The following is a 12,612-nucleotide window of genomic DNA, read 5'->3' as shown; positions in this document are numbered from 1 at the left end:
CACACGATTTTTTTGCCTTATAAAATGCAAATTATTAAAATTAACATATTAACATATACCTAGTGGGGTAGGTAATTCGTACTTATATAAAGGGAAGAAAAGGAAAGGAGAAAAAGCAGAGTTATTAGGCCCACATTCTGCCTTAGATGAGAAACAAAAATTGAAAAGAAATTCTGAGAAGATACTTATATATTGTAAGTAAATGCATAAAACAATTGATAGGATATTTTCTAAAAGAGATTTTTACAAAACGTGGATTAACGAGAGCATCTGCATTGTTTGATGAATGGAGGACTAATTGAAAGAACTTTACAGCCAATGTATCTCCAATTTGAGTATCCTTAAACATCTTTCGTTTGTTGCATTTCCATAAACCCATCTAAACAATCAATCTCTGGAACATTGTCAACACAAAGCTGATGGGATCTTACTTGAGATTGTGGTACCCTTTCTTGAAGCGGAAACGAACACGTGCTTATAACTTAAATATCTTGGTTCTGTTCATAATCCTGAAACAACACCAAAACACAATTCCAACTTGTTAAATAATTAACTAGATGAAAAATAGCTAGGTTCTTTTTTATCTCTAATACTTTAAAATAGTGCAGTATATAATACCGTACCTTTCAGAAAACATTAGGTGCATAAGAAGCATCAAAAAGGTCTTCCATGCAGTAACCAGAAATTGTTTCAATCAAGTATTCAGAAATGCTACTCGTTGAAACTGTGTCCCAAGCCATGTTGTCTTTGAAAGTGCAAGTAGAACTGACATTTTCACTTGAAAATGAACTTGGTCCTGAACGTGTGTTTCTTACTTCTGAGCCATTGGAAGTTGTTGCATCTGAAGAAGAAGCACCAAGCTTTACACCTGTGAGAAGAAACCTATTGTGTTTCTTGGCAAGTTCATTGACTCTATGGATAGGTATGTCACATTCTCTGCAAAGTATTGCTCTGTCATCTTTGCAAAATAGATATGCTCGCCTCTCCTGCATTAAAAATATTGTTTTGATTATTATTCATTCAGTTTAAATAAAAAATTAAGATTACCATATTTTTGGATCATATAGGCTATGATCTTCACCAGTCCTGTTATTTATTGATAAACAAGTTTTAAATTTCAATTGTTTCGCGATGTTGATATTGGTGAAAATCACAGTCAAATGAGGTTGACCTCAAATACGGTTGTGTTGCGGTTACGAATACATAAAAAACTTTGATGTTATCATTCATATCAAAGTTGTGACCCTGTTTTTTGATATAAGAGTACAATGCCCTATTAAGAAGTAGCTAAGAAATAGAGAAGGAATGTACATTGCATATATCACAGAGAGGGGTGTCTTTAGATGTAGGGTGGTGAAGAGAGAAGCGTTTGTGTTTTGCAGCGAGCTTGTTTGCATAATGAATAGTGTGATCACAGTGATTGCATAGAGCTGCTTCATCTGCAGGACAGAAAAACAAGGCCTCTTGCTTGCGGCATACATCACACTGGATCTTCATATCTTTGTTTTTGAGTTTTTAGGAGAACGGGTTTTGAAGACAAAGTGGGAATGGGGACAAAAGAATTATGGGATTGGTTTGAGCTTTTGCATCATGGAGCAGAGAGAACAGCTAAGGTCAGGTCAGAGGGGGTGTATATAGTGTGTTTTCTAACATTGAGAAAACTCTCCATTACCATATCTCTATCCTCTCTGAATAAAGAGGGATGCAAGTTGGTTCTTAGAGTTATTGTTCTATTTATTATATAAAGCTTTCTCTCATTGTGAGTTTGTCTGTGCTTGTAGGTGGCATGGTCATATGTCATCTTTATTATTAGTGAGTCATTTAATTATTTTATTATACAACTAAACACTCATAATTTTTCTATACTCATCAAGAGATAAATGAAAAAGAGATGTTATTCTCCTTATACATATTAAAAAAAATGTATAAATGAAAAAGAGATAATATTATTTTTATTAAATATTGGTATATTATTAATATTATAACAACATAAGTAATGTAAATAGTATTAAATAAAAGTTACAATTAAAAAAAGTGTATTAAAAATATAAAAGCCTTATTTTAGTATAATTTTTTTTTAAAAAAAGATGACAACTAGTATAATCATTTATTTTATTTTTGAATTTAATTTTATACTCAAGTAGTATATAGAACGAAAAGTTTGCGTCTGCCGTGGCATTTGAGAATGCAAAACTAGATACCATTTGGCCAAGCAAGCAGGCATAGCCAGAGAGGCCTAAACAACAACAAGGTGGGTGTGTCTTTAAAAGGAATCCAAAATCTCAACTTGAATTGTACTTTTTCAATCATAATGTCTCAATTGTGTATTTAAAAATAATGTTCTAACGTAAAGCTCGCTTTTTTTTGTTGTTGCTCGTATTGTAAATATGCACAGTAAATATATAAACTTTTAAGGTATTAGTAATATTGTAAATAAGATTTTAAAATTTTAAAAATAATATAATTTTTTTTTTTGTAGAATATTTTTTTTCAAATGAATTTATTTGAGTAATTATTATATATGAATTGACAAACACACATTTGAGAATATGTAAAATATTTTGCATAGCAAAATTGCAACTAACTCATATATTTAGTATTGAAAATCTACAGTGAAGATCATCCTACAAACAAAATTCATAAATTATATTTAGTGTTAAAAATCTTAAAAGTATTTTAATAAATATTAATATATGTAATTATCTACCGCAAAATTAAATTAGTCGTGCTCTTTTTTGTGTGTTGTCAAATCTAAATTTATTGTCAAAATATTATTAGAAAAATATAAAAATGATTTTGTCATTTGATATTCATTTTATTCTAACTCTGTCAAAGAAATGACAAATCTAAATTCTAATATTTTGTGTATGAGATTTCTATACAATATAACTTGAAAATTTTCACAAACAACTCGTATGTACGGTTGAGTAGAGGTAAGACAGGTGTAGAAACTTAAAATTGGTAGTATTTTTTAAAAAATTGACAACATAAAACATCTCTTTAAGAAAACAACAAATACTTTTTTAATCTAAATATTAAACATTATTCTTTTATCTATAAATGTAAAAAAAAATTCTTCCGAATACACAATAATAACACTCATGTAAAGCTGAATGTGAACAATCTTCTTTGTCTTTTGAGAAGCCAATATACTTTTATGTCGTAGATTAGATCAAATATGTCTGCAAAAATAATACTCTAACTAAGAACAATTAATATTTTGAGAAAAAAGAGCAAATAGGTATAATATGTTACAAAATACTACTTACGAAAAAGCTATTTGTGCAAAAAAAAAATCCAACTATATCTACTTCTTTGAAAGTAATTGGGTTGCAAAGAGATTTCTTTTTGAGTTGATAAAGTGGAGTTGTGAAAATTTACTATGCATAATGTTTTCTGACTGCGATGTAAAAGTTAATAGCATAAGACCGCCATATAAAAGTTAATTGCATAAGAAATAGTTACAAGAAAAAAAATATATATTACCATTTAAAATAAATATTAACGACAAAGTAAATATTGGAGTTTCAGTTTTGTTTTTAATAAAGCTAATTGTAGAGATTGTTTGAAGAAGTAGAATAGTATACGTAAAAAAAACATTTATATATTGATTATACTTTAATATGTAACTCATGACACATTAATAATTATCATAATATTAGATGCTAAGTAGTAATAATAATAATAATAATAATAATAATAATAATAATAATAATAATAATAATAATAATAATAATAATAATACTAATAATAATAATAATAATAATAATAATAATAATAATAATAATAATAATAATAATAATAATAATAATAAGGCTTAATTGCAGTTTTAGTCCCCTATTTTAGCTGAATCACAAAAATAGTCCATACATTTTATTTCTCTCCAATTTTGATCCTCTACACATAATTTTAGTCTAAAACTTGATGAAGTGACATTTTTTATAGTCACACCACACCATTTTATGATCATAAATTTTATGTACAATTGTTGCACTACGAGATCTTGAGACATGATATGACTTAAATAAACGCAAAAAAAAAAAAAAATTCATAAAATTTTGAACCAAAATTTTGTTTAGAGGACCAAAACTGAAGAGAAATAAAATGGAGAGACTACTTTTGCGATTCAGCTAAAATAGGGGACCGAAACTGCAATTATATTATTATTATTATTATTATTATTATTATTATTATTATTATTATTATTATTATTATTAATATTATTATTATTATAGTAAGATGTGTGTTAAAGCAAAATAGAAATTGAATAATAAGAAGAATTGAAGAGAAAAGACCTTTTAAATATACTACATGTGATTTTTGTTGAGGTGGTAATATTTGAATAAAATAATACAATATTAAATAATTATGTGAGAGTCTATTTTAATATATATAAAACTTTTTTTCGGCTTCTTTACCCATACAAAAGTTGGTATCATTGCAGAAATTAACAATGCTAAAGATGATTGATTAACAATCTACTATATCCGGTAGTAATTTCCAAGAAGCTTTTTCTTAAAGACGTTGTCATTTATCAAGAAGTTAAGTTATTTTTTCTTAAATAAAATATAAATAAGATGAATAACTGAAAAATTGATATATTTAATCTAAAATTAAATTTAAATACATTAATTTTTTAATTATCATTTTTATTTATATTTTATTTTAGATGAAATATCCTTGTCAAACTCGCACCCACTCATTACTCCCTTTGTTCCACAATATTAGTCACATTTGACAATTACATGTAGATTAAAAAAGATGATAATTTTTTTTACTAAATTAACCTTTTAAATCATTGGTTGATTTTTGTTATGGATTCTCATTATCATAAATGTATGCAAGAAAAAAATAATAACCTAAAAAAAATGCAAATAATATAATTTAAGATAAATTATTTTAAGATAATTATTTTAAGAAATTTAAACTATGAAAAATTTAAACTATAAAAGGAAACATTAAAATTAATACATTTTTGATGAACTTCAATGTCACGATCACATCTGAAACATCTAATTCTACTATAAGCCTATAAGATTCAACAAAGACATATATTTAACAAATTCCAAAAATTTTGTATACTTTGAGGGACTAAAATGGCGATTTATCGATTTATATAGTTTTCGATTAAATTATTCTCTCTTTGTATGTTTATTCTCTCATTTTGGAGCTAATATCACACTTAACAGTTAACGGTGTCGTCACAAGTGTTTGTTTCCATTTTTTGTTTATGTTTCCTAAATACATCTCAGATAACAAATTGTAAGGATGTTTGATCTATTGAGAGGTAAGTTCAAAACTTAAGATACATCTCTTTTTCTATAATTAGCGTGTAACTTTGCGGTTAAATTTTTTACCAAAAAAAAAAAAATTAGAAAGTTGATAGTCATTTTATTCCTATAATGTTTTATATTTGAAAATAAACATTGTAAGATGAAAAAAAAATGATTTTAAACTTCGAATAAGTTTTGCTAAAATATTTCATGTACACTCTTATTTTTTGTTAACATATGTGACATACAGTTAATTCTGTAAAAAAATATAGATAATTTAATTGACTATGCGGTTGATTTAAGGTACGGTAAAAATTATAATTAATTATATAATTAAATTAACCATATTTCCAATCATGATTTTAATAATAGTAGTACTATTTGGTACAAATGATTTGCACAAGAAAGAGAGAGAGAAAAAAACATAAAAATAGTAGTTTGGAACAATAAATAATTGACAGACCATATATGGAAAAGTGGGTAGTTGTAAGTATATATTACTACATATTATTATTCTTTTTCTTGTAAACATTACTCGTAATAATAAATATTTCCCTTTTAATAAATTATTTATTCACTTGAATTAATCATGGTTTTATGATAATTTTTTCGTACATTCGACATTTTGAGTAATAGCTAAAGGAATTTTTATTTTTATTTTTAAAATTACAATAACTAGTATTATTTACCAAAAATGTTAATAAATAAATTTTATTTTATTTTTTCTAAACTTTAATTATTCATAACAGTGAATCTTGAAGATTTTTTATGATTACATGTAAAGTTAGTATAATATTTATAAACAATAAAATGGTGTATTTTTTTTATATATATAAAATGTTATTTTTAAAAATACAAAAGTCAATAAAAGTTATTTGATTTATAAAAATTATTGTTAATTTATAAGTTTAGAAAATAATATATCAAAATTCTTTAATTTATAAATATGTCGTAAAAATTCTAAATTTTTATTAATGACTAACCAAATGTCGTAGATGTATAAAAAATAAGTGTTTGTTGATCATGATCGTAAGTGTTGCATTGACGAAACAACCACCCGCTTGGTATAAATAAATAAAATGGTAATAGCAACACATTTTCTAATCAAAATTTACATATATCTCACAAAAATACTTAGATGCTATATAAATTTGATGGAACTTATTTATATTTTAATTTATGAGAGATAATAAGTTAGAAAATATGTATTAAACAGTGAATTAAAAACTAACAATATTAATATTATTATTTTATTTTATTTTATTTTATAAGAGATGATAAGACGTGCAATATCACAATAAAATACATTTATCAGAATTCTATGTATTTTCATATTATCTTTGTTAATAATAACACATTTAACTCTACAATTGATTTAAAATTAGACATTAATATTAAGACAAAAAAAATTAGACATCAACATTTTCTAACAATAATCATACAATTGTTTGAAATTAATGATAAATTGAAATTAATGATAAAAAAACTAAATTCCATCATTTACAAAGAGATAAGAATTAAAAAAAATATATATTATATTTAAGACTAAAATGGAAAATAATAAAAAAGATGAAATGGGAGAGGGCAGGTAGTGAGTGATAGTTGTATGTATGGTTGGGATTTGGATACGCAAAGCGGCAAAGGTAACTAGAGAGGTCTCTCCCGCCATCCAACTCACTCTCACCTTCACCCAATGAAAATGAACGTCTTCTGTATCTCCGCTTCTTCTTATACTTACTCTTCTTTTCCCAATCCACATTCATCATCACCATATCCACAACTACAAGTACGTTATTTCCCTCCTTATTCTCTTCTTACGCGTTTCGTTTAACCACTCTCAATCATTAATCACCTTATCTACATTCAGCATGCACCGCTTCTTAATCGGAAAATTCACATTCTCTCGAAGCACAGGCTTAGCTTGAGGAGGCTTACGTTGGATTCCAAGAGGAGGTAACATACTCTACCTTACATATTCGAATTAATTTGCGTATAATGTGATGTGAAGCTTTATTCTCACTTCTGCTGTTATATTATTTATAATATTCGATGTAGCTATCTTAAATAGTAAATTTAAATCCGCGTGTTTGGATCTAAAAACAGGACAACTTTCATATGTGCAGCCAATCAGGAAGCGGAGGAAGCTTTTAAGAAGACTGTTGAAATTGATAAACTCATTGATATGCTTAGGGAAGCTAATCCTCCTGAAGTAACAATTTCTAACATATCTTTTTTACTGCAAAATTGCATTTAAATACATTTTATAGTAGTAGATATGTTTCATCATTTAGGACTCAATCAAGTGTGTGTAGTACTAGTATAGATAGGTGTATGTGTTGTGCACGAGAAATGTATTGGTTTTATAGATTAAAATATTGTATCGATTTTTTTATTAAAAAATGTGTTGAGGAATTTACAGGAGAAAATATGGATTTGAAGGAACTTTATTTAAGCTTGACAGTTGGCACTATGATATTATTTATTGATTTTAAGTAGTTTCAGTAATCAACCAATGAAATAATATAATGCTTTTGAGAACAAATAAAAGTAGTTAGTGTGAGATAAGTGTTGTTATTAATTGATAGATTTTGGATAATGTTTGTTCATATTGGCTTCCTTTGAAAACAGCTTCAGAAACTTGTTGTTGAAAACATCCTCGCTTTCAATCCAGGCTTCTGGATACGACTCGCCGCAAGATCTGATACTTGCAAATCTGAGGATGATAAAGTACACTTTTAAATTTCTGACAGTATTTCTATGGACAGTCTTTGTCTAGTTCTTTCATGAATTGTCACACACTATTTGTTTTCTGTTTATTGTTGGTATGCAGAAAGATTATGAAGAATTGGCTACAACGGTTATGAAAGTAGTGGATCTTGTGGTTCATAAGACTAAGGTATATCTGCCTCTTCACTTCCTTGGTTATTGTTCAATGTTTGTTTACTGCTTCTTTGGACAATAATCTTGTTACTATGTACTTGCTTTGTAGGAAAAGATTGATTCTGCAACAGATGTCCTGAAGGGAGTTCTAAAACCTGTGATTAATGATGAAGGAGAGATTCATTGGCCTCCCAAAGATCCTCAGGCACTCACATTGATGGAAATGGTGAGTTCTGTTTCTTACTGATTTTTGTAAGAATGGCCTGTTTCACTGGAAAGGCAAACTATGCTGTATTTCTGCACTTCCATATGAAGTGACAAGGGTAATTATACATTAGTTGTGTCAATCTGTTAACATTAAGCTTAATTCACATTCAGGTTTTTGTGAGAAATCAATTAGATAAGACTTAAGATGCCAAATGACTAGTGACATTGACAATAATAAACAATTATATGACTGTGTATTCTTCTATCTTCTGTAATGCAAGCTTAATAGAAATTAGCACCATATAGTCATTTGCAATGGAAAAGGTGAATAACTCTTTGCAGAACCACGGATTTGTATGCATAGTCCTTCTTCTCTTTTAAATGGCTAGCTTTTATTTTGATAATGTATTATCGCTCGTGATTGCTTTGATCTTTAGTGTATACTTTCAGCAAATCTTGTCCAACTATTTTAAAATTTGAATCCTAATCATTAGGAAATAAATCAAAGGGAGCAAGAAGGACAGCTGGATGAAGGGTTCCTTGCCGAAGTTAATGCACAACTAAGACAAGTCAGTCTGTTTTTCACTTCCACTGCTTGTTATTTAACCAGTAGTAATATCATTTGTCAGCAGTACGCACTCTGTGCTCTAATAACAGTCAACATTGTCTTCTATCTACACTGTTCTTAAAACTCGTATTAGTTTCTTATATGTCGAAAAGATACCAAGTGCATTACTTACTATTTTTCATCCCTAAATACTTAGTGGTCCTTTTGGGATATTTGTATAAATACTTCTATGTTTGGTTTGGTGAGTATTTTATTTATAATATACATTTTTATATTTCGCTTTTTCTACTGTAAATGTAATTACATTATATTACTTAAGATTCAGCGGTATGTTGCCAATAATGAGCAGGCAAAGGAAGATGGTGATAAGCCTGGGCTTGAGGCTATGTTGCAAAAGGTTTTGCAGCTCTATGCTTCCAACTCTCTCTCAAAACGTAGTTATGCCATGAAAGGTTGGTTTATAGTCCATGCACCCTATACACAAAATTTATGTCTGAATAGATGAGTATTTACTTGTGGAAGTTTGACAGTATTCGGGTACAGGGGTTGTTTTTTCGTTTTTTGCTTCTTTCAAGCACTTATTGAATAGGAGAAAAATTGGGAAATAGCACATGTTGGAAAATAAACTTGACCAAATTAAGATGATTACTGGTAACACATTTCAGTTGGTTGGTTTTTATCACTGTTTAACATTAATTACGAAGACATATTTATCAATATAAGATATGAAACAGGGTTGCAGGTTGCTTATGTAAAATATCAATTTTTACTGCTGGTGTACAGAAAACTTTAAGTTTTAGACATTAACATTTTCATCATAACATTGTCTTCTTAGCTTCTTGTGAGTCAACGTATCTTGATGGTTGGCAAGATTATTGAATTTTTATATTTAATTTGGAAGGTTGTTGTATTCTTCGTGCAGGGAAGGAAGTGTTGAAGGATGAGCAATTCCTTGAAACCATAATCCAAGGTGTCTTTGTCATCCCAATCTTTTACCTTGTAGAAAAAACCATCTAATTGTAAATTTAATATAAGAATTATATAATATCACCAGTTCTCTAGAAAGAATTATGTTGAATTTGGCTTGAACTCTTCGTTTTAGTTGTCTCCTCATTTATGTGTATGTCTGCGTTGTCTTATCTCTATGTCTGGTTCAATTGGACCTGTTCTAACAATCACCCCATTTGTATCGTCTTACGATCCCGAGTACTTGTTGAGTTCATGTTCAGTAAAAAACTTAACGTCAGAAGTTTTTTGTGAACACTAGAAAGAGAAAGGCTTAACTTCTCTTGTTTGATTTTTGTCATCCTTAATGATGTATTAGTGGTGCTCTTGTTGACGGTACCAAGGCAGGATTGATTTTTTGAGGGTACCAAGGCAGTTTGGTCCCGACTTCCCTGATGAAATATGGCCCTGGATATCCTGCATTGGTCCATCTTCTTTTATATTCTCAACTATCTTGATAGAAAACAGAATTTTATTGGCTAGAATTGATGAGCTCTGAAGCTCTTACAATGCTGGAAATATGAAAATGCAGAAAAAGAAATAAACCAGAGTTCTAAGAACTCCTAAACCAGAGCAGAATTGCTCCTAACCAGAGAAAGAATTCTCCTAATTATTTCTTTGAATATTTTCTGAATATCTTCCCCTCTTCCTATTCCCTCATTCTTATAACATAAAATAAATGACATTATTAATTAGCTTTTATTCATTTCATTCATCCTTCTTGAAACTAAATTATCTTTCCCACTTCCCCCTCTTTAATGGAATATCAGTAGAATATATCAGTAGAATAAGAGACATTGTTACTAGCATTTATTCCCTTCATCCATCATTCTAGAAACTGAATGTGTGTGACTTGGTTGAGTGGGCTCCACTATTTGGGCCCTCATTCCTCTTAATTTGCAGTGTTCTATCATTGCCATCCGCTTCAAAATGAGTCTTGTCCTCAAAGCTAACATTAAGACATTGATTCTGTAGCAGACTTCCAGGTTCCCAGCTGATGGTTTCCTTATTCCCTTCCCATGTTATGATTTTTCTTGGCTTTAGTATATTCGTGGTAACAACATTAAGTTCTTTTTCCTGATTGATTCTCCAATTCTCCGGATTTTGACACTGCAGCTTCACAGTTTTCCCCTTCCAGTCTAAGCAAATTGCCAATTCTTCCCAATCAAATAACACCTTTCCTAACTTATGCAGCCAAGCCACTCCTAAAATCATGTCTTCACCTTGTAATTCCACTATGTAAGCTTCAACAGTGGTCTGGAACCTTCCAATTTGAATGTCAAACTTCTCACACTTCTCTGTTATGGCCACACAGGAACGTTTCCAAATTTCACGTTCGTAACCGGGATCTGTTCTTCTGGAAGTTGTAGAACTGCGGCCATTTGAGGAGTCACAAAATTGTGAGTAGCACCGGTGTCCACCATCATCGTGACCGGTATGCCCTTCACGGTACCTTCCAAACGTAGGGGAAAAGGGAACCAATTTCGAGCTCTGCCTTCTTCTGCTATTCTGAACAGCATCATGGAGTTGCATCTAACTGCAGCGTCTTCCTCCACTTCCTTCTTCCTCCACTTCCTTCAGTTCAATAGCTAGGACTTCACCAAGATCGTATGTCACTTCATCATCTCCCAGAATCACCAAACGCAACTGTTTTTCAGCACACTGATGAAGAGGATGAAACCTTTCCCCACATCGAAAACAGAGGCCTCGCGCCTTAAGATCCATTAATTCAGAATATGGAAGATGCTTAGTTCCTTGATTCCGATTTTCGTGGTTCCCTCGTCGCTCCTCATTGCTATTTGTTCGTGTTTGGTTCCGATTAAGATTGCCTCCTTGCATGCTCAGTTCCGAGTTAGGATTTGACCCAGTTAGAGTATTTCTGGATTGGGTTCCCCCACTTGGCCCAGAACTCGCATTTCCCTTGTTTGGGCCTAGAAAAAAACCCAGTCCAGATCCATTTCTATTAGTAAGGCCATTACTTCCTTCTCTTCCCCCTTTCCAGTTTCGTGAACACGACCTCCACCTCCGCTTCCTCTGTAATTCAACACGCCTTGTAACTCTGTTTCAACATCACGAGCCAATTTAATATTCGAAATCTGAAATGTACTTTTCCACATCTCCAGTTTGTTGAAGATCTTTCAATTCTTCGAATGGATTATCGCTCTTTCTTCCTCCATATCTCTCAATCAGCGCTTCCTTCAACTTTAACCATGTGAGGTCATCCTCCGTTTCACATAGAAGATTAAACCAATGAATGGTTGCTCCCTCCATACTAATTTTCGCCAAACGAACCTTCACTTCTTCAGATATTCCCTGTACCTCAAAATATGTCTCTACTCGCGTGATCCACCTCACTGGATCGTCACCATCAAATGATGGCAGCTCCACCTTCTTCACTGCCATCTTGTATTCCGTAATTGGCTCCTCGTTTATCTGCGACACCTCAGGTGTAGGCCGACTCGACAGTTTTGCAAACTCTGTCAAAATAGCATGACGAAATTCATCCAAGGTTTGACACAGTGAATCTTCCATCTCAGCCATTCTTATCTCCAAAGCCTCAACTTTGTCAGACATTTTCGGTGGCATTCGGTTTCGCTAGCTTCTATCTCTATCCGGCAGGTCGGACCAATGATAGAAAACAGAATTTTATTGGCTAAAATTAATGGGGTCTGTTGGCTT

The 12,612-nt window shown here is 30.6% G+C and overlaps 2 protein-coding genes across 2 annotated transcripts in view; one reads left to right on the top strand and one right to left on the bottom strand.

Moving 5' to 3' along the window:
- Nucleotides 1–77: 77 nt before the first annotated feature.
- LOC101501629 (B-box zinc finger protein 20) lies at nucleotides 78–1,703 on the bottom strand. Its single transcript, XM_027335365.2, has 3 exons — nucleotides 1,312–1,703; nucleotides 624–986; nucleotides 78–509 (listed from the first exon to the last, which is right to left on the bottom strand). Exons 1-2 carry the CDS (start codon nucleotides 1,495–1,497, stop codon nucleotides 627–629), a joined length of 546 nt encoding a protein of 181 aa, XP_027191166.1. The 5' UTR covers nucleotides 1,498–1,703; the 3' UTR covers nucleotides 78–509; nucleotides 624–626.
- Nucleotides 1,704–6,857: 5,154 nt separating this feature from the next.
- Nucleotides 6,858–12,612, top strand: part of LOC101492016 (uncharacterized) — an 8,545-nt gene continuing 2,790 nt past the window's right edge. Inside the window, exons 1-9 of the mRNA XM_004507433.4 lie at nucleotides 6,858–7,059; nucleotides 7,141–7,226; nucleotides 7,377–7,482; nucleotides 7,902–8,000; nucleotides 8,104–8,169; nucleotides 8,263–8,379; nucleotides 8,855–8,929; nucleotides 9,278–9,380; nucleotides 9,851–9,898. Of these exons, the coding sequence (XP_004507490.1) occupies nucleotides 6,967–7,059; nucleotides 7,141–7,226; nucleotides 7,377–7,482; nucleotides 7,902–8,000; nucleotides 8,104–8,169; nucleotides 8,263–8,379; nucleotides 8,855–8,929; nucleotides 9,278–9,380; nucleotides 9,851–9,898 (793 nt within the window). The 5' untranslated portion in view covers nucleotides 6,858–6,966. The remainder of the gene's footprint in view (nucleotides 7,060–7,140; nucleotides 7,227–7,376; nucleotides 7,483–7,901; nucleotides 8,001–8,103; nucleotides 8,170–8,262; nucleotides 8,380–8,854; nucleotides 8,930–9,277; nucleotides 9,381–9,850; nucleotides 9,899–12,612) is intronic.

Source organism: Cicer arietinum, chromosome 6 (assembly GCF_000331145.2).
Source record: "Cicer arietinum cultivar CDC Frontier isolate Library 1 chromosome 6, Cicar.CDCFrontier_v2.0, whole genome shotgun sequence".
Lineage (NCBI taxonomy): Eukaryota > Viridiplantae > Streptophyta > Magnoliopsida > Fabales > Fabaceae > Cicer > Cicer arietinum.
Note: the sequence above shows the minus strand (reverse complement) of the source record. Positions and strands in the feature narration are given on the sequence as shown.

Excerpts from the sequence above, each read along its gene's own strand:
- LOC101501629 (XM_027335365.2), bottom strand. The coding sequence starts at position 1,497 with ATGAAGATCCAGTGTGATGTATGCCGCAAGCAAGAGGCCTTGTTTTTC. Across the intron at positions 987-1,311 it reads CTCTCTGTGATATATGCAAT|GAGAGGCGAGCATATCTATT; the intron begins GTACATTCCTTC and ends TTTTTAATGCAG.